General features: G+C 36.7%; 1 protein-coding gene across 8 annotated transcripts in view; it reads right to left on the reverse strand.

The window, feature by feature from the left end:
- The window catches only part of LRCH3 (leucine rich repeats and calponin homology domain containing 3), a 105,558-nt gene that overhangs the window by 28,009 nt on the left and 52,758 nt on the right, over positions 1 to 24,791 (reverse strand). For all 8 annotated transcript variants that reach the window (XM_020893621.2, XM_070466140.1, XM_070466141.1 and 5 more), the window contains exons 7-12: positions 18,203 to 18,296; positions 16,879 to 16,999; positions 15,231 to 15,379; positions 10,448 to 10,524; positions 3,357 to 3,408; positions 2,831 to 2,980 (exon numbers count right to left, since the gene is read on the reverse strand). In XM_020893621.2, coding sequence (XP_020749280.1) covers positions 2,831 to 2,980; positions 3,357 to 3,408; positions 10,448 to 10,524; positions 15,231 to 15,379; positions 16,879 to 16,999; positions 18,203 to 18,296 — 643 coding nt within the window. The remainder of the gene's footprint in view (positions 1 to 2,830; positions 2,981 to 3,356; positions 3,409 to 10,447; positions 10,525 to 15,230; positions 15,380 to 16,878; positions 17,000 to 18,202; positions 18,297 to 24,791) is intronic.

The following is a 24,791-nucleotide window of genomic DNA, read 5'->3' on the forward strand; positions in this document are numbered from 1 at the left end:
CATAATCATATTCTTTAAAGATGAAAAAATTGAGGATAGAGAGTTTATATGGTCTGTGCAAGGTCACAAAGTAAGCAGCAGAACTCAGATTTGCACCTATGTCTTCTAACTCTAAATCTGACCTTCTTTCCACTAAGCTAATTCCCATCAAAACCATTCTTGTAGCCTCAAAGTCTTGCTTTGGAACCTTTTTTTCCCCATTCATTGTCAATAATTTTTCAACATTCATTACACATCTATGTATAGGACATAATGATGCTTCTTCTAAAAACTCTTTATACGTCTATGTATAGGACATAATGATGCTTCTTCTAAAAACTCTTACTGTTATTTTATAAAACCCTTTGTGGTAGCAAAGGGTGTAGCACATACCATACTAACAAAAGTACTAGGTGCAGCCACAATTATTCTGAAATAGCGGATATTTAACTGTTAAATATTACACAAATAAGGAAAATAAAGGCATAGAATGGCTCTGTAACTTTCCAAAAGTCAAGCATATACCTAGTAGCAAAGCTAGATCCAAATTCAGGTATTTCTGATACAGGACCTTACCACTGGACAGCACTGCTTTTCCTTAGGAAACTTAGAGATTGTCTAGTTGTATGCCTTCATCTAATTCCTGCAATTACTCTCTATTTCATTTTCTTTCTTTCCTCATCTTTTAATATATTCTAACATGAGATTAGTTTCTCAGAAGTACTTTCCCTCTCATATTTTTCTCCTGCTTAAGAACTAAAATGGCTCTTGTCTGCCTAACTGTTGAAGATCAAGCTCTAATGTGACCTTTAATCAAGGCTATCTACAATGTAATTATCTCTTACTAGTTATGTTACTTCTACATAAGTCAAGCTAAATGAGTTATTTTATATAAAATGCATAGAACAACACTTAGGGCATAATATGTGTTAACCATTATCATTAACTGAGAGTCAGTATAGCATTCTAGTCATAGACCAGGGATTTGAGTCAGCCTGTCCCCCTTTCTTTTTTCCTTCCAGTTTTATTGAGATGTAAGAATCTGCCTGCAATGTGGGAGACCTGGGTTTGATCACTGGGTTGGGAAGATCCCCTGGAGGGGATGGCAACCCACTCCAGTTTTCTTGCCTGGAGAATGCCCAAGGACAGAGGAGGTGGTGTGCTACAGTCCATGGGGTCGCAAAGTGTCGGACACGACTTGAGCAACTAAGTACATAATTCACACACAGCATTGTATCAGTTTAAGGCGGAGAGCACCATGATCTGACTTATAGAAGTCATGAAATGATTACCACAATAAGTTTAGTGAATATCTACCATCTCATACAGATTCAAAATAAAAGAAAAAAAATGATGAAATGATGAACTCTTAGGATTTACCTTCTTAACCAACTTTCACACTTAATATATATGCTGTATTAATACATTACATCTCTAATTCTTATGACTGGAAGTTTGTACCTTTTAGATACCTTCATCAAACTCCCCCTCCCCCATGCCATGCCTCTGGTAATCACAATTCTGACCTCTTTTTCTATGAGTTTGTCTGTTTTTGTATAACTGATCAACAACACTGTATTAGTTCCTGGTACACAATATAATGATTTGATATTTCTATATCAAAGTGATCACCATGGTAAGTCTAGTTACCATCAAGAGTTTTTTTTTTTAAAAGAAACTATTAATTTTCCATCTGCTTCATTTCCATTTTCTATTCAGTCTGTCTTGATTAGAATCTTTGCTCTGCCACTTACTAGCTGAGTATTTAACCTTAGGAAAACTCTTATCCTCTCTGGGCGTCAAATATCATCATTGCAGGCTTCATACATTTGAAAAAAATATAAGAATTTATCATGTGTTGGTAGTCAAAGAAGATACACTTTGGCTAGAGTTATGAAACAAGAGAAAGCAATTAGACAATGAGTGATTCATCTGTTCAATCATTTAAAAAGTATTTACTGAGCTTTCCTGTTGGCTAAGGCGTGGTTAGACCTAGGGAAACATCAGTGAATAAACAGGATAGAAAGAACACGTCCCTTTCTTCATGGAGTTTACAGATAAATGGGAGAGACAAATACATATATATGGGCCACGCCACTAGGCTTGTGGGATTTTAGTTCCCTGACCAGGAATCCAACCAGGGTCTGTGGCAGTGAGAGCTTAGAGTCCTAACCACTGGACCACCAGGGAATTCCTGGGACAGACATATATTAAGTATGCGAAAATATAAATAATTATTTTAAAAGGAAAAAAAAATCTAAGGTGATTGCAAAACAAAAAGATGTAAGTAACACAGGCCAAAAAAGTGGACCAGATTTAGAGACAACTACAGAGTTTGTTTAAAAGAGAAGTATTAATAAGGATTATTAACTGAGTAGCTGGGAAGAAAACAGAAAGGAAAGAATCTAAGATGACTAAAGTATTAAGCCTGTGAGCCTTGCAAATTTTTGAGGTAAGGAAGTTAGTGATAGGTTCAGATAACAATAGTTTAAATCTTCATGGCACTTTATAGTTTACACAGCATTTTCACTTTCATGATGCACTAGAGATATAGCAAACAGCAGCTGGACAGTCAAGTGATACGTCTAATGATAGACAGCTCATTAAGAGTAAGAGACTGTCACTGTCCTAAAAGCAAGATCTATCACTTCTGATTATCCTCAAGCCTATCCACCTTTGAGGACAATTAATCTAATCACAAAAGGAGACAGTTATACTATTTACTCAAGAATTCTTATGATTATCATTTTTTACCCCATGAAAAATAAAACCTGACAGCCTCAGTGAAACAAACATACACTTAATTCTAAGAAGCTTCAGGAGAACCATTCAAAGAACCCAAAGAACTCACCTTGACAAAGTCCAGGACAGCATCTCGCTGAATCTGCTTGGTCCTTATTTTCTCTTCCTCATACTGTAGGGCAGCAAGTTGTGCCTCTCTCCGAGTACGTTCTACTAATTGTTCTCTTCTCTGATGAAGTTCCAGGTCTGTCTGTGAAAACTGGAACAAGAGGATTACTTTGCATATGCAAGCAGGGATAAAGATCAACTTACGAATATTTATCAATTTTGGGAAACTACTGCTGACCCAAGCAATTTTTACTTTTCATTTACTGAGCATTTCTTCAGATGTGCTTATTGCTAATTTTTTCCCATTTCTGCACTGTGTTCTTATATGTACTATAAAGACTTATTTTCTCTCTGGTGTCTAAAACACTGCTACTCCTATCAGGTGCACATATTATATTAATTATAGATTGAAGAGACAGGTAATAAAATTTACAGATGTTTGGGAATTAACTGCAATTTAAGTATTATAAAAGAAGAAAATCATCTTAATTTAAAAAGAAACTAAAAGTGGAAAAATTTTTTTTTACCTGATTGTGACTTGGTGATAGTGATAAGAGAGAAGATGGCTCAGCTGGAACCCTGATCCAAAAAGGAAAAATAGAAAAGAAAAAACTCTTTGATAAGACAGATAAATAAAAGATAAGTGGAATTTTACTGTTAATGTAGCTTTCTATTAATCAGCAGGCAAACTGGTCAACATTGAAAGACCAACTGCATTTTATAAACTTGAGCCCAAGTCATTACATTAAGCTACAGGAACACCTGATGTCTCCAACTCATATTTCACGTGATGATATCACCGATCAAGCTATACATAGCGAACAACTGTCTATGGCAGCCAGCGCTGATGATAGTTATTTGAGATCACTTTTCAAACAGTATTGTTTCTTTACAGCTCACAGAACTACATCTTCTTTATTACTAGGACTGAAACAAGATCATGTACATAGAGATGGTTTATAAACAAAGCCACTTTATCAACACAATTCTGGAATACTACAGAACCTGTAACTTTATGTGTAGAGCACATCTACTCCCATTTTTAACTGAAGAGCAATTTTAGTAATAAAACTGAAGATTTTGTTGATTTTTATCTTTAAGAAAAATATGAAACCTGATTTGACGCTTAAAAAAAAAAGCAGTAAAATTTGCTTTTCAGTTTTATCAGTGTTAATTCTTATATTTTGGTTTATTTATTTCCTGTTGTATTTCCTAAAGTTTAAAAATATAGTATGTAAGAAAACAAAAACTTAAGCTACTCTATTGTTCTTTCATGCTATATTTTTTTCTCATATTGGTTCCAAATCTTTGAAGTATTCACAATTTTTTTTTAATTTCTAGGCATTAAAAAACTTTGACAGAATAAATTGTTTATAATTTTTAAAAGGAACAGAATAAATTACTTAATGGCTACCAAATAAATTACTTAATAACTTCCTATACAATATTTAAAATAATGTTAAAGATAGAGATTTAAAACTTCCTTAACTTTCTATTAATCCTCGTCAACTTTTATCCTAGCATGCCTAACCAGAGCATACTCAGTCACAGTCTTGCAAGAAGAGAGAGGACTGTATTGGTAGGATAAGATTTTTAACTGGGATATAACCAATAAAGAATGAGAGATGAGTGACTCCAGGACCATGTACTAGAATAACTAGCATTAAGTACAAGTTTGTCCCAAATTACCAACTTCACTGTTAACATTTCTTAAAGCTTTTATTGGCCATCTATAAACTGTACCAGAAAGGATCATATAAAACCATTTCAAGTGCGTGTATGTGCCCTGATTTGAACATTTTTCTTTAATAATGCTTTTTAAGAAAAACTTTTTAATATACATCTTCTTCATATTCTCATTTCTTTATCCTTTTTTACACCAACCCTCTTTAAATGTTGGTTGAATTCACTGTTTCCACTTAATCTCATCCCATTTTAATTTGAACCCACTCCAATCTGGATCTGTCCTCACAACTTCACTGAAACTGCTCTCTTCAATTTGGGGGAATTTACATGTCCAAATCCAATAGTTAGTCTCAGCCCTCACCTTCCTGAACCTATCAGCAGTATGTGAGATTTGCTTCTCTCGCTCCCCACATGTCTTGAGAATGTCTCTTCACTTAGCCTCTGGGACATGACCTTCTTTCTCCTATTTCCATAACCATTCCTGCTTGTCTCTACTACCATACCATTGTGATCATTTCACATGCTAGCAAGGTTATACTCAAAATCCTTTAAGACAGGCTTCAGCAGTATGTGAACTGAGAACTTCCAGATGCACAAGCTAGGTTTTGAAGAGGCAGAGGAACCAGAGATCAAATTGCCAACATCTGCTGGATCAGAGAAAGCAAGGGAATTCCAGAAAAACATTTACTTCTGCTTCACTGACTATACTAAAGCCTTTGACTGTGTGGATCAAAACCAATTGTGGGAAATTCTTAAAAGAAATGGGACTACCAGACCATCTTACCTGTTGCCTGAGAAATCTGTATGCAGGTCAAGAAGCAACAGAAATGGACAGACAACAATGGACTGGTTCAAAATTGGAAAAGCTATGTATTGTCATCCTGCTTATTTAACTTATACACAAAGTACGTCACACAAAAAGCTGGGCTGGATGAATCACAAACTAGAATCAAGACTGCCAGGAGAAATATCAACAATCTCAGACAAGCAGATGATACCACTCTAATGGCAGAAAGTGAAGAGACGCTAAAGAGCTTCTTGATGAGGATGAAAGAGAGTGAAAAAGCTGGCTTGAAACTCAACATTTAAAAAACTAAGATCATGGCAACCAGTCCCATTATTTCACTACAAATAGAAAGGGAAAAAGTAGAAGTAACAGATTTTATTTTCTTGGGTTTCAAAATCACTACGGACGGTGACTGTAGCCATGAAATTAAAAGATGCTCGCTCGTTGGAAGGAAAGCTATGACAACCTAGACAGCATACAAGCAGAGACATCACTTTGCCAACAAAGGTCCGTATAGTCAAAGTTATGGTTTTTCCAGTAGTCATGTACAGATGTGAGAGTTGGACCATAAAGAAGACTGAGTACCAAAGAACTGATGCTTTCGAACTGTGATGCTGGAGAACACTCTTGAGAGTCTCCTGGACTGCAACAAGATCACACCAATCTATCCTAAAGGAAATCAACCCTGAATATTCACTGAAAGGACTGATGCTGAAGCTGAAGCTCTGATACTCTGGCCACCTGAGGTCAGAGCTGACTCACTGGGAAAGAATGAAGGCAACAGGAGAAGGTGGCAGCAGAGAATGAGATAATTAGATAGCATCACCAACTCAATGGACATGAACTTGAGCAAACTCTAGGAAACAGTGGAGTTGAGAGGAGCCTGGTGTGCTGCAGGCTATAGGGTCGAAAAGAGATGGACACAACTTAGTGACTGAACAATAACAACAAACAATCTAGTTGTTTAAACCTTAATTCTCTCCCCTTTACTCTAAATTTATATATCTAGACCTGCTTACCTGGTAACACCACTGAATTTCTAGCAGCATCTCAAGTAGAACATAACCACAACTTAATTTTCATCTCACACTTCAAAACTGTTCTGCCTTATTGACACTCCTTAGTGTTCCTTGGGAGAAGGCAATGGCAACCCTCTCCAGTATTCTTGCCTGGAAAATCCCATGGATGGAGCAGCCTGGTAGGCTGCAGTCCATGGGGTTGCACAGAGTCGGACATGACTGAAGCGACTTAGCAGCAGCAGCATCAGCGTTCCTTGAACACACTAAGTGTGTTCCTCTATCATGGCTTCTCCTTAGACTGTTCCTCCCCTAGATAGTCAGAATCCTTGATCCCTCTTTGGGTTTTGATCAAAATATCATTACCTCATAAAATTGCTCTTGCTTTCCCCTCAAACTGACTCAGTATTAAGTCTTTCATCCTGCTTTATTTTTCTTTGTAGCACTGAGCAGAACCTGACAAGTATTTGTTACATATATTTGTCTGTTATTGCGTTGTTAAAGGTTAACTATGTGACATCAGGGACCTAGAACATAACCAGACTATGTTGGTTATGAAGACTATGCTCAAGAAATATTGTTTAAACAAATGGCAGTGGTATCTTCCTCTCAAAAATACGGGATATTGATACAAAAATACAGGTTTGTAATTATGCATTTTAAAATCTTGAACCTATTTGAGCTGGGTAAACCAGAACTGTACCTCTGTATGACAGACTCTGAACTGCCCTTCTGCTTTTCTTTGTTCATGATATCACATTTAATATAGTAGCTTTTCTAGTTTTGTCTATGTAACATGAAACTGAAAATATCCAGGTACTTCTTTAATACTATACTGCTTCCGGTAGAAATTAACAAATTTCATAGGACATAGCCTGACATTATCATCTCTCCTGAACTAAAATGCCAATCAGGTTATAAGTGAGCCCTTAAATTTTTTTTTTGATATATAAAATAAATGACAGTTTTGTTATGTTAACTAAAAATTTATTTACTGCCTTTTAGCAAACAGTTATAAAACACTTCCCAATTTATCATAATACTCTTAACATACCTCCTTAACTTTCTTAATCCTCAGGCAGTGTCTGTGTTTGTGTGGGGGAGGGGGAGGTAGGAAGGAATGTACATGGTGGGTGATGGGAGGGGAGAATTGGGAGGAAAAAAACAAACAACTTTTTTCCCAGCAGTGACCAACAAGCAAGTAGCAGTCTAGAAACTAACTCAATTCCTTTCAGTCTTTGTAACAGAAGGATTGATCAACACTTTGTAGGTTAACATATTCCTCAGGTTGGGAAGCCCCAATGGCTCAAGAGGTAAAGAGTCTTCCTGCAATGCAAGAGATGCAGGAGCTGCAGGTTGGATTCCTGAGTTGGAAAGATCCTCTGAAGAAGGAAATGGCAACCCATTTCAGTATTCTTGCCTGGAAAACTCCATGGACTGAGGAGCCTGGCAGGCTACAGTCCATAGGGTCGTTAAGAGTTGGATATGACTGAGCACACACATGAAGCAATGCAACATTACTCAGGTTACAGGCAAGTCTTGTGAGCCTGAGAGTGGCCAGCCATTCTGAGGTGATTTTGTTTTTCTAGGTTCCAGTTCATGATTCCATTTGAGGAGGATAGGAACTCTGAAATTTATAGCTATTTCCCAATACCTAAAAAAGTGCTTAGCACATATGAGATATTTAGCAACATGAGGTATGTATTGATCTTAAAGCTCAACTGATGACAGGGATAAAGTATGGAGTTCTTACCCAAAGACTGTATTGATCTAGAGATTTGAAACACCTAGTTAACAGTAATCATTGATTCAGTTTCTAGCACTGTGGCAGGTTACATATTTTGAATGACTCTTCCAGTGGAAACAAAAAAACTATTCAATAAAGTAATCTTTTAAAATGCACTGCTGAAGTGCCAAAAAAAAAAAAAAAAAAAAACCCCACAGATTCTAAAAAGAAGTTAAAAAACAGGAACTCTGGATTAAGGTTTGGTAGGCAGATTTTTGGTACTCAAGATCTCCTCCCCCGGTATTACTCCAATAAATACATTACAGATCAGAAAAGGACTCTGCAGATGAAATTAAGGTTACTAATTGGTCAACCTTATCCAGGTGGGCCTAGTGTAATCATACAAGTCATTAAAACCAGAAGAGGAAGGCAAGAGAGTTTGTGAGATGTGGCAGAAAGGGAAATCACATTTAAAATGTGAAGATCCGACCTGTCACTGCTGGCTTGAGATGGAGGAAACCATGAACCAAGAAATGTGGGTGGACTCTAGAAGCAAAAATGACTCCCAGCTAACAAGGTAATGGAGACCTCAATCTACAACTGCATGGAACTGAATTCTTCCAGCAACCTATATGAGGCTGGAAATGGATTCTCCTCCAGGGTCTCTAGGTAAGACTCTAGGCTAGCCAACACCTTGACTTTGGCCTTGTGAGGCCCTAAGCAGAGAACCAAAACAAGCCTGCCCAGACTTCTCTCTCTCAGAACTGTAATATAATAAATAGGTGTGTTTTAAGCAACTAAATTTGTGGTAATTTGTTATATAAGGGTCAGAGACAGTACTTTGCCGACAAATGTCCATCTATTCAAAGCTATGGTTTTTCCAATAGTCATGTACGGATGTGACAGTTGGACTATAAAGAAAGCTGAGCGCAGAAGAATTGATTCCTCTGGACTGTGGTGCTGGAGAAGACTCTTGAGAGTCCCTTGGACTGCAAGGAAATCAAACCAGTCAATCTTAAAGGAAATCAGTCCTGAATATTCATTCATTGGAAGGACTGATGCTGAAGCTCCAATACTTTGGCCACCTGATGTGAAGAACTGACTCACTGGAAAAGACCCTGATGCTGGGAAAGACTGAAGTCAGGAGGAGAAGAGGATGACAGAGGATAAGATGGTTGGACGGCATCACCAAATTGATGGACATGAGTTTGAGCAAGCTCAGGGAGTGGGTGATGGACAGGGAAGCCTGGTGTGCTGCAGTCCATGGGGTCGCAGAGTTGGACGTGACTGAGCGACTAAACCTGACTGAACTGAAGCGTCAGAAATCTAAAACTTTAGTAAGGCAATTGAGCAAAAAGCTGGCTTTCACCTTGAGGGTGTGTGCCATATCCTGGAGATCCTGAGCTTTACTTATAATGGACACAGAAGGTAGGAGGAGCCAAAAATAAAGCAGAGGTCTATCCAACATGGGGAAATGTAACAAGAAATCCCCACATGATACTGGAATCTCAAATAACCACATTTTCAGTAAAGGGACACGTTGGTAACTAAAAGGTCATTTTGAGATAAATTTCAAAGACATGAAATGTGTCTAAATCTTCATGAACTAACTAACAAGATTTAGAACGGCCAAGTTATAAGATTTCTTTCTTTCATTATTCTCCCTACAGTTTCTTCATCTATAGCTCAGCCTTCTAAACAACTTTAATATCCTGTCAAGTATAAGTAAAGAATGATGTATGACACTTTCTACACAACAAATTTAATGCTACTTAAGAATGGACTTATCAAGCCTACTTTTTTAAGATTTCAAAAAAAAAAAAAAGGAAGCAAAAAAATCAAAGGCTGAGAATTTTTCAACTACTGTGATATAGTTTATGACAAAAACTTTTTGGAGTTCAAGAATAAGAAGCAGTACTATTAAGAAAAAAGAAGCAGCAGTGGCAGTATTCTAAATGACCAAGCTAATTTTAGAAATATCCTGCGAGGCAGTAATTATAGATAAAAGATTACTTCAACTGAGATGGGAATGAAGAATATATCGTTTTCTCTATTGTTCTGTCATCTAATCAAAAGTTTAAGTAAAATTGCTGGACTCTTAAAATTCATGTAGCCCTATTTATGCATAAATCCAGATATATCATTATAAACTTTATTAAGTATCTTCAAATAATTATACAGATAGTGGTTTAGGTAATCTGAATTTAGAATCAGCAAGTCAGTTTTACCTCATATTCTAGAGCACAAAGGTACATTTCATTTAGCTATAAATACATTATATTTAAAACACGTAGTATCTAAACACCTTCATTATACATATATCTACACAAAACCAAAATCATTTCATGCTCTTACTACTGAGTTTTAAGACAGAAACAAATGACTAGCACTGGTTTTTCAAACCTATTTTGATGTGAATATCTTCTCATGTCTTCTGTTTTTTGAAATTCCCTCATGGGTATTGGCTTTATTGGTGAACCCTAGGCCAAAAACAGAAAAACAGATCAATTTAACATATATATCCAGAAAAGTGTAATTACACAGTTCACATTTCAATGGCATTTAGGGATCAGTATATTATATTACACTAAAAATATTTTAATAAAATCTTGGAATGTGAATTTTCATGTTAGAAGAATTATAGGCTATATCACTGCTTTGGTAAACAGAAAACTGTTCACAGTCCAAAAACATTTATTTTTAAAAGATGTAGATTTTCTTCTCACTGTATTTTATGATTTATAATGACCATACAGTAATATTTACAAAAAGATAAGATGTGAAAGTTGGAAAGAATCTTAGAGGTCATTGAGCACAAATTCTCCTCTAGAACAGGAACTCCTACTGATCCTATCCTGATTTTTGCTCAGCCTCTCTTGACTATTCCTGATAACAGGAAGTTCACCAGGGAGATTACATTTCTTTACTTCATCATCATCATAAATTGTACTTATGTTAGACAAATAGTCCTGGGGATGCTAGTAGAATATCAACATAAAAAGTAATTTCTTCCTTTTTCTTTAAATATTTATTTACTTATTTTATTTATTTATTTCCCATCCATTTATTATGATGGGTCTTTGCTGCTGCACGCAGGCTCTCTTTACTTGCGGTAAGCGTGGGCTACTCTTTGTTCTACTGTGCGGGCTTCTCACTGAGGTAGCTTCTCTTGTGGAGCACAAGGTCTAGGAGTCTTGGCTTCAGTAGTTGCAGCATATGGGCTCAGTGGTTGTGATGTACTGGTTTAGCTGCTCAGCAACACACAGGATCTTCCTGGACCAGGGATGGAACCAGCATCCCTTGCACTGCAAGGTGAATTCTGTTTTTTTTTTTTTACAAGGTGAATTCTTAAATCACTGCAATGCCAGGGAAGCTCAAAAGCAATTTCTGTTTATGGTAAAATATGATATTAACTGGACTTCCCTGGTGACTCAGCGGTAAAGAATCTGCCTGTGATGCAAAAGATGCAGGAGACTCAGGTTCAACCCTTGGATGGGTAAGATCACCTGGAGAAGGACATGGCAACCCACTCCAGTATTTTTGCCTGGAGAATCCCATGGACAGAGGAGCTTGGGAGGGCACAGTCCACAGGGTCGCAAAGAGTTGGACATGACTGAAGCGACTTGATGAGCACGATGGTATTAATCAAGGCTTTCCTGCTGGCTTGTGGTAAAGAATCTGCGTGCAATGTAGGAGACCACCTGCAATGTAGGAGATGTAGGTTTGATCTGTGGGGTGGGGGAGATCCCCTGGAGAAGGAAATGTCAACCCATTCCAGTATTCTTGTCTGGAAAATTCCATGGACAGAGGAGCCTGGCAGGCTACAACTTAGTGACTAAACAACCACCACCATCATGGTATTAATTAAAAGAGAAATAGTGGCAGATGGTAAAGAATCTGCCTGCAATGCAGGAGATCCGGGTTCAATCCCTGGATCAGGAAGATCCCCTGGAGAAGGAAATGGCAACCCACTCCAGTATTCTTGCCTGGAGAATTCCATGGACAGAGGAGCCTGGCAGGCTACAGTCCATGGGATCACAAAGAGCTGAATATGACTGAGCGACTAAAACACACATTTATAAACTGAAGGGTAAAGGTCATTTTAAAAAATTATTGATGAAAACTTAACTGGTTTAAGTTATATGGCTTATATACTGAAAAATATAAATCAAAGGTAGAGACACCATGTATTCTGTCAAATGAGAATCTATAAAAACAAAATAATCCTACTTGAACACCAAAGAAAATCATCAAAATGGGTTTGTAGAAGGGAAAAAAAACAAACTTATTCCCCCTAAAAATCTAAAAGTCAAATGTAAAACTACTTACAGTCTATCTCCAAGAAACAGGTACATCACACATAACTAGAAAATCTTAGGTGAATTACTCCAAAGGGCTAAAGCTGATTCCTGTAAAATGTGGGCGTTAAGGATCATACTAAATGAGACACAATTCTAGAATCTGGATGAGAGAATATTTATTCTAATTTTAGTGAATTTGACTTTTTAAGTAAACAGAAATCTCTTAGTATGCTATCAGCGACTTATCACCCAGGCTTTACAATACTGTGATTACCTAAAATTACTGCAAGAGGTACATGAAATTTTCATGACAAAAATGAATGCAACATTAGTTTAATTTAAAAAGTAAATATGTTACAGTCTATAGAATATACCTCAATTTAAAATAATATTTCTATGCATGTGACAGGTATTATGATAAAACTTAATAGCAGAGCATTTAAAATCTAAAATCTCCAATAGTTTTTAACAACCCATTTTTAGGCAGTATCCAAGAATATAAAAAAATATTTCTTCACTGGTTATTAAACCATTTAAAATAATACTGCTTCATTTTATTTTTATATATGGGTGGGTGGTTTAGTCACTAAGTCGTGTCCAACTCTTGCGATCCCATAGACTGTAGGCTGACAGGCTCCTCTGTCCATGGGATTTTCCAGGCAAGAATACTGGAGTGGATTGCCATTTCCTTCTCCAGGGCATCTTTCTGACCCAGAAATTGAACCCGGGTCTCCCGCATTGCAGGCAGACTTTTATATATGCCAAACTTCAAAAGCCTTATGACACAGAAGTCCTAAAGAGCCTTATGACAGAATCATAAAGACTACTATACATAATAGGTTGATGGAATCAAAAAACAGATAACAAATTAGCCAATATAATGGACTAAAGAAATGATTCTACAATTTTTCACCAGCAGTATAACAGGCATTTTCACTTTTACTAGAAATACCTCATCTACACAGGATAATTAACCATAAAATAGTCAAAGAGAAAGACTACAAGAAAAGAAAAAGGATTTCCTTTAAGATTATAATGTGGGCGTTGTTAACTTAAATTTTATTGCCAAGTAGATGCCCTTTGCTCTAGCAGAAATGCTTATAGTCTGAACCACAAGTAGTTTCATTAATCACCCATACACATTGCTATCTGTAGGCTGCAGGACTTTGATTCATAGCAATGGACGTTATCGGCTGGTTTCATCTTTTGAGATGTCAGTCACCCATAGTCAACCATGGTCCAAAAATATTATATGGAAAATTTCAGAAACAAACAATTTGTAAGTTTTATACTGCATGCTGTTCTAAGCAGTGTGGTAAAATCACAAGCTGTCCCACTCCATCCCACCTGGGTTATGAATCATCCCTTTCACCAGGGTATCCTGCCTGTTAGTCAGTTAGTAGCTGGCTCAGTTAAGTTTCTCTCAATTATCAGCTTGTCACAGTACAGCAGTGCTTGTGTACAAGTAATCCTATTTTATTAATAATGGCCCCAAGTACAAAAGTAGTAATGGTGGTAATTCAGATATGCCTGAGAGAAGGCGTAAAATGCTTCATTGAAGTGAAAAGGTGAAAGTTCTTGAATTAATAAGGAAAGAAAAAAATTGTATTCTAAGGTAAGATCTATAGTAAGAACAAAGCTTCTATCTGTGAAGTTGTGAAGAAGGGAAGAGACATTTATGCTAGTTTTGCTATTGCACTTCAAACTGCAAATGTTACACACCCACAGTGTGTGTAAATGAATGTTTAGTTAAGATGGGAAAGGCATTAAATCTGTGCAGTGAGATAATGAGAGAGTGTGAGTGTGCACACATCCAAATTCACATAATTTTTGTTACAGTATACTGTTGCAAATATTTATTAGTTATTATTCTTAATCTCTTACTGTGCCCGATTTATAAATTAAACTTTATCATAGGTGTGTATGTATAGGAAAGAACAGTACATATAGAGCTCTACCATCCATCCACTGGTGCTCTTGGAATGTATTCCCCTCAAATATGGGGAGGGGGAAGTAACGTATTTATCAAATTTTAAATACAAGAGTGTCTTTTGAACCAACAAAAAATACTGTGTTCAAAAGCTTCAGATAGGAAAACCAAGCTTTTTTTTTTTTTAAAGAATGATAATAACACTCTATAACATGTCCCACTTGAAGTGACTATTCGCTATTTCTAAAAGACTAAATACATCATTCTTCAAAAAGGCCCCAAGTGTTTCTCAAATACTCCCTGCTCAGAGTCTGGGACCGACTCCAGACATTAACATCACACACACTGAAGTGGAGCCATTTTATTATGCTGACTAGATACACTGAAGAATGCTATTTCTACTTGAGACCCTTGGGGAACTGGCAGAGACTTCGCAGTGGGCTGAATGCTCACTTGTTTTCTAAGGCAACTCAATGCTCCACTATAACAGACACCCAGGAATTTTAATGGCAAACAATTTATATTCTGTGTGACTTAGCATAAAAGCACCAATGTAATTAAGCTCATCATAAAATTCTATGGTTGAGTTTGTATGTTGCTCCAAAAGTCTGCCGTTGGTTCAATTCTTAATTACTGACCAAACTATGATTTATCAGTTAATAAAAAAGCATTAAAAATGACAATAAAAAGCATCATATTCCTTTGCATTTTCTTAGGACTTCTCTTTAAAATTCTGAAATCTGTCTTCTTGTTTGAAAAATAAATCTCAACTTTACTTAAGACTACTGTCTGATTTTAAAAATAGTTTGAAAAAGTAAAAAAATTGGAACTAAAGATAACAAAACAAATAATTGAGCCTAAACCAACAAATCACTGATGTGACAGAAATTTAGACTATCATAAATTGCTTTTACTAGGGAATGGCAACAAATTTAGGTTTAAATGTGTATACTACCTCATGAGAGATTCGCCGTTGTTCAATATACGCCATAAACTGCGAACTGAGGCTGTCCGACTCCAGGCCCTTGTGTGGTCTCACCTCGTCCTCGTCTTCCTCTGCAGTACAGCTGTCAATATAGTCAATCTGATCCAGATCATGTTCCACTGTCCACATGACACAAACACACACACACACACACACACATCAAAAAAAAATTCAAGTTAGACAGCCAACAAAAAAACATTAAATTGCATTCTCTCCTTTTCCTTAACATTTTCTATTCTGAAAGTGGGAAGAATAAGTTTAAATTACATAAGTCTTTATCATTTAGTCCATGGTCACTCACAAGAACAGGCTAAAGAAAAGCCCTTGTCTTGATTCACTGTAAAGAATGCAGTAATTGATGGTAATTAGTAGACTTTAAACCTCTAGTATTTCTTTTTTTTTTTTTGGCTAGCTCTTGACTATTTTAAACAAGTTTGACTCTGTGAGACAAAGGGAAAGAATAATTTTTTAATGTTGAAGGGTATATGTTCTTTTAGGTTTTGTTTCATTTTTTTGGATGTTTTAGGTTTGGGGCTTGATATCTCTTTGAAGAATTAGGCAGAAAACCTAACACAATCAACTCTAAATAAAAGTGAAAAGACAGGAGGAAAGACTTGGTGATAAAGAAATAGATACTGATGACTGTTCCCCTTATTGTAACTGCTGTCCATTGCTAGAAAAAAAGATTTTCCTATTTAGAAAACTATTTTTTACAGGTCAGTATTGCAGGTATGTTGCAGCAGTTTATGGATGGAAGGGAATCATTTGAGGAATTTTTGCTTCTCAAAATGCTCTGGGGTGAGAAGCACATAAATAAGATTCAGATGCCCTTGAAGAGCACAATTTCAGATGAAAGACAAGGCAGACATTAATAATACACTGAATTTCTAAAAGAGGTCACACAATGATCACAAAGAGAATCTTTAAAAAAGAGAATACTTCTAAGAAGACCATGGTTAAATCAAGATTAGCAAAGATCAGGCTTCCACTATGGCTCAGTGGTCAAGAATCTGCCTGTCAATGCAGGAGACACCAGTTTGATCCCTGATCCAGGAATTTTCCACATGCTGTGCAGCAACTAAGCCTGTGCACCAGAACTATTGAGCCTGTACTCTACAGTCCCGGAGACACAACTACTAGCCCATTTGCTGCAACTATTGAAATCTGAGCGTCCCAGAGCCCACATTCCACTACAGGAGAGGCCAGTGCAACAAGAAGCCCACACACTGCAGCTGGAGACTGCGGTGTAAAATGCAGAGTATGATCACTGAAACTAGAGAAAAAGCCTACGCAATAACCAACACTCAGCACAGCCAAAAAAAAGAAAAGATTAGCAAACATCTATTCCAGATAAACTGTCCTTAGTAAAGTTCTCCTCCAAAATAAAAATAAGAGAAAAACATTATATTTTGATTACAAGCCTGAAAACAGAGAAATTGAAATTTAATCCTAATAGAAAACATTTTTTTTTTCTAATCACATGAGAAGAGGAGGGAGGTCTCTAAAAAAAAGAATGGAAGAGGTTACAGATAGACAAATAAAAGGAATGGATGTGAAAAGGCCATTTAAAAAGTCAGAGATAAAAAAGATTTTGGATGTTGTCAGGAATCATGTTTACCTCCACCATTTGTTACTACTAAACTGCTGTGATTCTCCTGGTATTGGCTTTCTCTTCGTAGTCTTTGTTCTTTAGTAATTTCTGCTACTCGAAGAGGCAGATCTGAAAATTCATCTGTAGGCTTAAAAAAATAGTAGAAACATTAAATCACTTCAAATTTTAGACAAGATATTTATAGCATAGACTCAGAATTTATATTTTTTAAAAAAGAGCAAAATAATTCCAGAGATGTATCTAGAAAGATGCACATATTATTCAACAATATGAATGTACTTAACACCACTGAAATGCACACTTAAAAATGGTTAAAATGGGGCTTCCCTGGTGGTTTAATGGTTATGAATCCGTCTTGCAATGCAGGGGACACCAGCTCAATTTCTGATCTGGGAAGATCCCACACACTGTGAGGCAACTAAGCCTGTGTGCCACAACTACTGACTTTGTGCTCTAGAACCTGGGAGCCACAACTACGGAAGCCCACGAGCCCTAAAGCCCGTGCTCCAGCAACAAGAGAAGCCACTGCATTGAGAAGCCTGCACACCACACCTACAGAGTAGGCCCGGCTTGATGCAACTAGAGAAACCCTGAGAGTAGCAACACAGACCCAGTACAGCCACAAAAAAAAGTATCTTTTTTGATATTGCCACAATCATGTACACACCCAACTACACACAAATAGCCAAGCAATTTCAAATGACAAATGGGCTGTATTCTAAAACTAATTTGTTTTAGACTCCAAATAAAACAATGTTAAAAATGGTATACTACCAGTCTTGCTAACAAAATCTTTTTATTATTTAACCTAATTTATAGCTAAAATATTATACTTTAGTAATTTAAAATGAGGGAAAACATAATACTAATAATTAGAAAAAAAGAGAAAAATTATATAATTAGCTGAGAAAGTTACTTATTTATCTTGAGCATGTAGATAACTTCATTAGGTTCTTATCTTATTACCCATCAGCCTATAGTTCTACTTTCTCACCTAGCAGATCTTCTATCCATCTCTGCTCAAGATTACCCAGGCACTCAAATTTTAGGTTTCCCATGTAACTGGCTCAGTTCCCATTCAGATCTTCCAGGATATAAAATGATTTATATGAGACAATGAGATAACAAACATGTAAAACACAATATGCTAAAAAGACGATGAAGAAACATAATACCATCCTGAGTGACAGGACTATGTGGGAGTTTTACCCCTCATTTGGCTTTTCTATATTTTACATAACAAGAAATTGAGTCCAATTAAGACACTTTCCATTTTCATCATTTTACTTCCTCTTAATCAGAAGTTGCAACATGTACAATAAATACTTACTTCATTCCCTGACCATCTCTTATCACCACTGTCCACACTGTTAAAACCTGAATCAAGTGCTCCATAGGGACGACCTGAGTACAGTTCTTCATGGCTGCCGAAAAGAAACTTTAGTTCTTATTGTGGAGTTTGATACTTTAAAAATTAACATTTGAAATAGATGCAATTTTAGTAATAAATATTTTCATGGCATTTAGGGACTTAATTGCTTAGAATGAAGTGAGTACTCCTTTAACTTTTTAGTATGAAAAGTTCCAAATTCAAAGAAATCAGGTAGAAAGGAATAATGAACTTTCATGTCCTCATTATCCACCTTCAAAAATATCAACACTCTTACTTCATCTATTCCTCTAGCCATTCCTAACGTCCCTCTCCATTATTTTTGTTTTTAATAGCACTCTCTTTCTTAAGGTAAAATTTATACACACTGAAATACACAAACCTTTGACAAATGAATGCATCTTTGTAACATACACCGCTATCATGATATAGGACATTTCTACTTCACCAGAAAATTAGCACACATCCCTTCCCAGTCAACTTCTCTCACCTCATCAACTAAGAAGCAACTACCGTTCAAATTTTTTTTACTTTAAATTAGTATAGAAGGTCAAATAATTGTTCTCAAAGATGTCAAGATATAATCCCTGAAACCTGTAAATATGTTACTTTACACTGTAAACGGGAATTAAGGTTGGAGATAAAAGGCAGGCTGCTAGTAAGAGTACTTTAAAATAAGGAGATTATCCTGAATTGTATGAATGGGCTCAATGTAATCACAAGGCTTCTTGAATGTAAAAGAGGGAAAAGGAAGAGGAGGATACAATGCTGGCTTAAAGACAAAGGAAGGGACAAGAACCAAGGAAAGCACACAACCTCTAGAAGCTGAAAAAGGCAAGGAAACACAGTCTACTCAGAACCTACAGAAAAGAATGGAGCACCGCCAGCATCTTAATTTTAGCTCAATGAGACCAAAATTTAGATTTCTGACCTATACCATAAAATGATTAATTTGTGTTGTTCAAACCTGTAAGTTTGGGGTAATTTGTTCTGTTAGGGGAAGCATACTGAAACCGCCCACCCTGGCCAGGCACCATAGTAACCATTTGCAAGAGTTGTTTTATGACAGGAGATCCTGATAAGGAATACGGAACTAATAAGCCACCACCAACCAGAAGAGTTTGGGAAAGGTCGAAAGGAGACACTGCCTGTCCGTCCACTTCCCAGAATCCCTCTCACCAGAATCCATCTTGGCTGAGCGATGCGTGCGCCACCAGGAAAGACTCTGAATTAGAATGATTGGCCAAAGGCCACCCGGCAGAGCAGTTCTCCTGGGTTCCTTCACCCTCCTGCTCTCCACCCGGGTGCCTTTTCCAATAAAATCTCTTGCTTTGTCAGCACATGTCTCTCCTCGGACAATTCACTTCCGAGTGTTAGACAAGAGCCCAGTTTCGGCCCCGGAAGGGGTCCCCCTTCCTGCAACAGTTCTGCTTATTCTAGAATGCACAAAAATGGAGTATGTACTCTTTTTCTACTTGGCATCATGTCAATGAAATTCTTGTCATGTCAGTGAATTCATCCTGGATGAATGAATTTATATGGTAAGTGCAGGTTTAGCTTAAAAACAAAAAAATGTCAATCTGTTTTCAAAAGTACCCGAATCATTTTAAATTCCCGACAATATACCGGAGTTCCAGTTGCCAACACTGTACTGCCAGTCATTAATTTTAGTTATTATTCTGATGGGTGTAAAGAGTGATGTTAATTTGTATTTCTCTGATGACTAGTGATATTTAATATTTTAATGTGCTTATTGTGAGGCTGCCAGGGCTAACACCATGTCAGGCGGCCTGGACCTAAGTTTCGGCTTCCCCCGAAATGGTAAGATTCCCTACCCCCATCAGGCAACCTGGGGCCACCCAATCAATATGCGCCTAGTAAGAAACAAAGGGAAAGCTGAAAAGCCCGCCAACGCCCAAGTTTGAAAAAGGCCCACGAAAGTTTGTACCAATAGAATTGCTTTGCAAATACGTAACCAATCCGTTTAAGCTAGCTACCAATCGCTTATGCATACCCTATAAATTCGGTTAATAGCTTGGGCACATGGCTCTCTGACCCTGCACCACTGCGTTGGTTGCGGCGGGAGCCCTGGCTCGAGTTAGTAATAAACTTCCCTTTTTTTGCGAATTGCATTGTCTTGGAAGCCTTCTCTCTTCCCGCTCGGGGATTTGGACATTGGGCAAAACACTTATTGGCTATTTATTTATCTTCTTTTATGAAATGTATGTTCAAATCTTTGGCCTATTTAAAAATACAACATCAATAATCTTGAAAACAGCTTGCTAAGTAAAAGCCACAGACAAAACGCTGTATGATATTTGATTTCATTTCTATGAAATTCTAGAAAAGGCAAATGACAGAGAGCTGATTAGTGATTGCCTGGGGCTGAGGGTGATTAAAAGAAAATAGGTATCTTGATTGTGTTGGTAGTTTTGTGACTATATCCATTTACCAAAACTCACTAAATTAGACACTTAAAATGGGTAAATTTTATCTCAATAAAGTTGTTAAAAAAATCAGCCAAACTAACTTTCCAAAATGGATGTTCTGATTTTACTTTTTTACAACTCAAATTACATTACATAAGTAACATGAGAGCACTGGTTGCTCCAGATCCTTTCATTCGGTGTTGTCGGTCTTAATTTTATTCTTGTGGATATGCACTGATAGCTCATTGTGACTTAATTTGCATTTCAATGATGATTAATGATGTTAAGCACTTTTCTGTGTGCTTACTGATCAGTTATGTATCTTTCTTTGTAAAGTTTATTCAAGACTTTTGTCCAGTTTTCAGTTGGGTTGTTTGTCTTAACATTAAGTTGCAGGCTTCCCTGGTAGCTCAGCTGGTAAAGAATCTGCCTGCAATGCAGGAGACCCTGGTTCCATCCCTGGGTTGGGAAGATTCCCTGGAGGAGGGCATGGCAACCCACTCCAGTATTCTTGCCTGGAGAATCCCCATGGACAGAGGAGCCTGGTGGGCTATAGCCCATGGGTTTGCAAAGAGTCAGACACGATTGACACATTCTTTATACAGTCTGGATATAAGTCTATTGTTTTATATGTATTTTGCAAATCATTTCCCTCAGTCTGTGGTTTGCCTATTTTCTTAACAGTTTCTTTTCATAAATAGATGGCTTTAATTTTCATTAAATTGAGTTTATCATTTCTTTTTTAATGCTTATTACTTTGTGTGTCCTCAGAAATCCTTGCATTCCCCAAGTCACAAAGATATTCTTCTACATTTTCTTCTAAAGTTATAAAAGCTTTAGTTTTTGCTTGTTCTTAAACATAGTTCTAAAAAGTTAGCTTAATTTGAAGTCTAAAACATGAGAAAACCTAGGTTAAAAATTGGTCTGTTAGTGTTTTATTTAATAAGATGGCCTAGGTTGAAAAACAACTTTCAATGGTACAAATTTAAAACATGTAGTGTTCTTCTGGTATCCAATTTTGTATTCCATGTATTCTTACAGTTTGTGTATGCAACTTTAAAAAAGTTACTATGTCATGCTGTCACAATGAATCAGAATTTAAGGTACAAGGAAATGGCAATGCATTTGAGGGACTTGCTTGGTGGTCCACTGGTTAAGAATCCACCTTGCAACGCAGGGGTTAAGGTTCAATTCCTGGTCAGGGATCTAAGATCCCACGTCTTGGAGCAACTAAGCCCAAAGGTCACAACTACTGAGCCCACATGATGCAGTGAAGATCCTGTGTGGTTCAGTGGTTAAGAATCTGCCTGCCAATGCAGGGGACATGGGTTCAATCCCTGGTCTGGGAAGATTCCTCATGCCTTGAAGCAACTAAGCCTATGTACCAAACTACTGAGTTCATGCTCCAGAGCCCACAAGCCGCAACTAATGAGCCCATGCACCTGGAGCCTGTGGTCCACAAAAGAAGTCACTGCAATGAGAAGCCCGCACATCACAACTAGAGAGTAGCCCTGTCCACATGCAGCAACAAAGACCCGTCACAGCCAAAAATAAATAGAAAACTGCCCAACAGTACAGAGATTCAGAGCTAGAACCAAGGCCATCTAACTCCATGACTGCATTCTGAATAAATGCACTGCTAACTACAATGCAACCTTATTAATCTGTACCTTAGTAAGAAAGGACATGATAGTACAATGTATCATTTGTTGGTGCAAGAGGAGCTGAAGGAAATATTTTTCTTTTATATACATATATATACACACACACACAACATATATATTGATATATATATAAACCTATAGGATATTCTGAAATAATCACAAATACAGTAACATAACTCTGGAAAAATAGAAAATGCAGAGGATAATCTATTGAGCATAATTAGGGATTATATAGGGATTGGACTATATTAGATCTGTAATTACTAATTCCTTTGAGAAACATATGTTTATGCTATCTAGACTTCCCATTTAGGAAAAGTTTCTCTATTGATTCAAGCCTTCTTATATCTCTTAGCAAACACAAATCTTTTCCCATGAATTTTTTATGTCTGTTTTTTAAAAGGAAAATAATGAAGACTGCAATATTCAAAGAAATTAGGTGAAGACTTCTTAGTCCTCAAACTAAGGACAGAATCAGAGAGAAAAAGATTCTGTAACTAGCACTGTGGCCCTCAATCAAAGCTCACTGCTCAAACAGGTAATGATGTTTCCTCCTTGGTTTCTTCAGGTATGCCCTGTAATCATTACACATACACACACCCAGTAATCACTATTCACCTTCTCACATAGAAACCTCAAGGCAACAGCAGCAGTTTAATATTCCTACTCTGCTACTTCAGGAGAGGAAAACTTTTCCTTTGCAATGGTTACTAACTCCAAGGGAGAAAATAAATTAGTGTATATATAAAATAAAAACTACTTGGAAAAAAAAAGATTAGTGCTATTTACTTTTCTGTCCACACCTCATGGCATGTGGGATCTTGGTTTCCAGAAGGGGGATCAAACCCAAACCCTAGCAGTGGAAGAGCTGAGTCCTAATTCCTGGACTACCAGCGAAGTCCTCTAAAAGCTACTGTTTTTGTTGCTGTACATTTTTTTTTTTTTTTACAGGACAGGAATAGAAACTTTTAGAAATATTTAAATAGGAAAAACAAAACTTTCTTCTAGAGATAATAAGAGTTCCATATTATAAGCAATGAAGCGAGGTAAGAGGAAAAAGAAATGAAAGGGAAATAATGGAGAAAATTAAAAAATTCTTGGTATTAGCAGTCTGGCTTTCCTCATATCTTCCCCACTGCCAAAATTCTTCCTCTAAGAGAGACCTAGATCAGCACGCTGTAAGACCTAATCTACCCCCCTCCCACAATCTTTTGGAAACCTTTTTTGTCTTCCTTAACACCACATACCTGCTTTTAGTCCTCTCAGAGTCAAAAGTGCTAGTACTGAGGATGATCTGGTAGGAATCTTTTATGCATATGCATAATTTCTCCCTGTACTTGTGTAAGTATACTAAATCAAAACAACTAGATTAAAGCTGGTGTTCCCAATGTCCTTCAGTCTATATAAATCTGCAGTCTAACAGCCAGACCAAAAAACTCCTAATATCATTACAAAGCTGTTTCTGATGACTTTAGGCAGAGAAAGCTAAAAATATAGTTTAAAAAATTTAAATTATAATATGTATTTCCCTTTACTTGGAAGCTAAATCTTAGCATTTTCTTAAGTAGCACCAATTACTGTACAGTGCTAAAATATAGTAATAACTTAAAATATTACTAAAATATGAAGGGTACTTTACATATAGGCCTGGTGATGTCAAACTGCTATGTTTCTAGAGCTTCATTGTTTTTAAAAACCTTATTAAAATTATGTAATACCATATAAAATAAAAGAATAGCTATAACTGACGGAGCTTTTAAGGTATGGTGAGACATGAATACCTTTAAAGCTCTCTTATGTCTCTTTCACTTAAATTCTGAAAGGGAGAAAGATTACATCACTAATTTTAATTTTGTTAATATGCATCTGCTTTTTATGGTTTTATTTTTTCCTTTGAATTATTTTTGTATTTTTAATATGTCTGCTTTTCGAAACTCTAATAAAATAGAAGTTTGTTAATCTGTTTTAAATTAGGACACTGAGGTCAGGACTGTGCTTTTACGTAAAATGTGACAAGTTCTAAGAGAATGTATAAAGGGTTCTCTTGAGTAAAGTTTAGTAATATTATTACACCTTCACTGAGATATCTATTTTGCCTTTAAAGACCTTATGAATTTAATTCCTGCTACTTAAGACTGCTGCAATGGTTGGGAATGCCAAGGAAATGCCTTTGAAAAGTCTGATGCTGTATGCAGCTGAGGGATTCACAGGCTAATAAGATCCCAAAGTGACATTAATGGTCATCAAATCCAACCCCTTCACTCCCTTTGTGAAAAATGAAGCCCAGAAAGTTTAAATGAGTTGCCTTAAGTTATAGAGTTAGTTAATAGGAGAGCCAAGGTTAGTTAGTATTAAAGTACTTAGACCAGCAGTTTTCAACTGAGGACCTCTCAGGATACTTGGTAATAACTGGAGACACTTTTGTTTGTCACACTG

Source organism: Odocoileus virginianus, chromosome 4 (assembly GCF_023699985.2).
Source record: "Odocoileus virginianus isolate 20LAN1187 ecotype Illinois chromosome 4, Ovbor_1.2, whole genome shotgun sequence".
Taxonomy (NCBI): domain Eukaryota; kingdom Metazoa; phylum Chordata; class Mammalia; order Artiodactyla; family Cervidae; genus Odocoileus; species Odocoileus virginianus.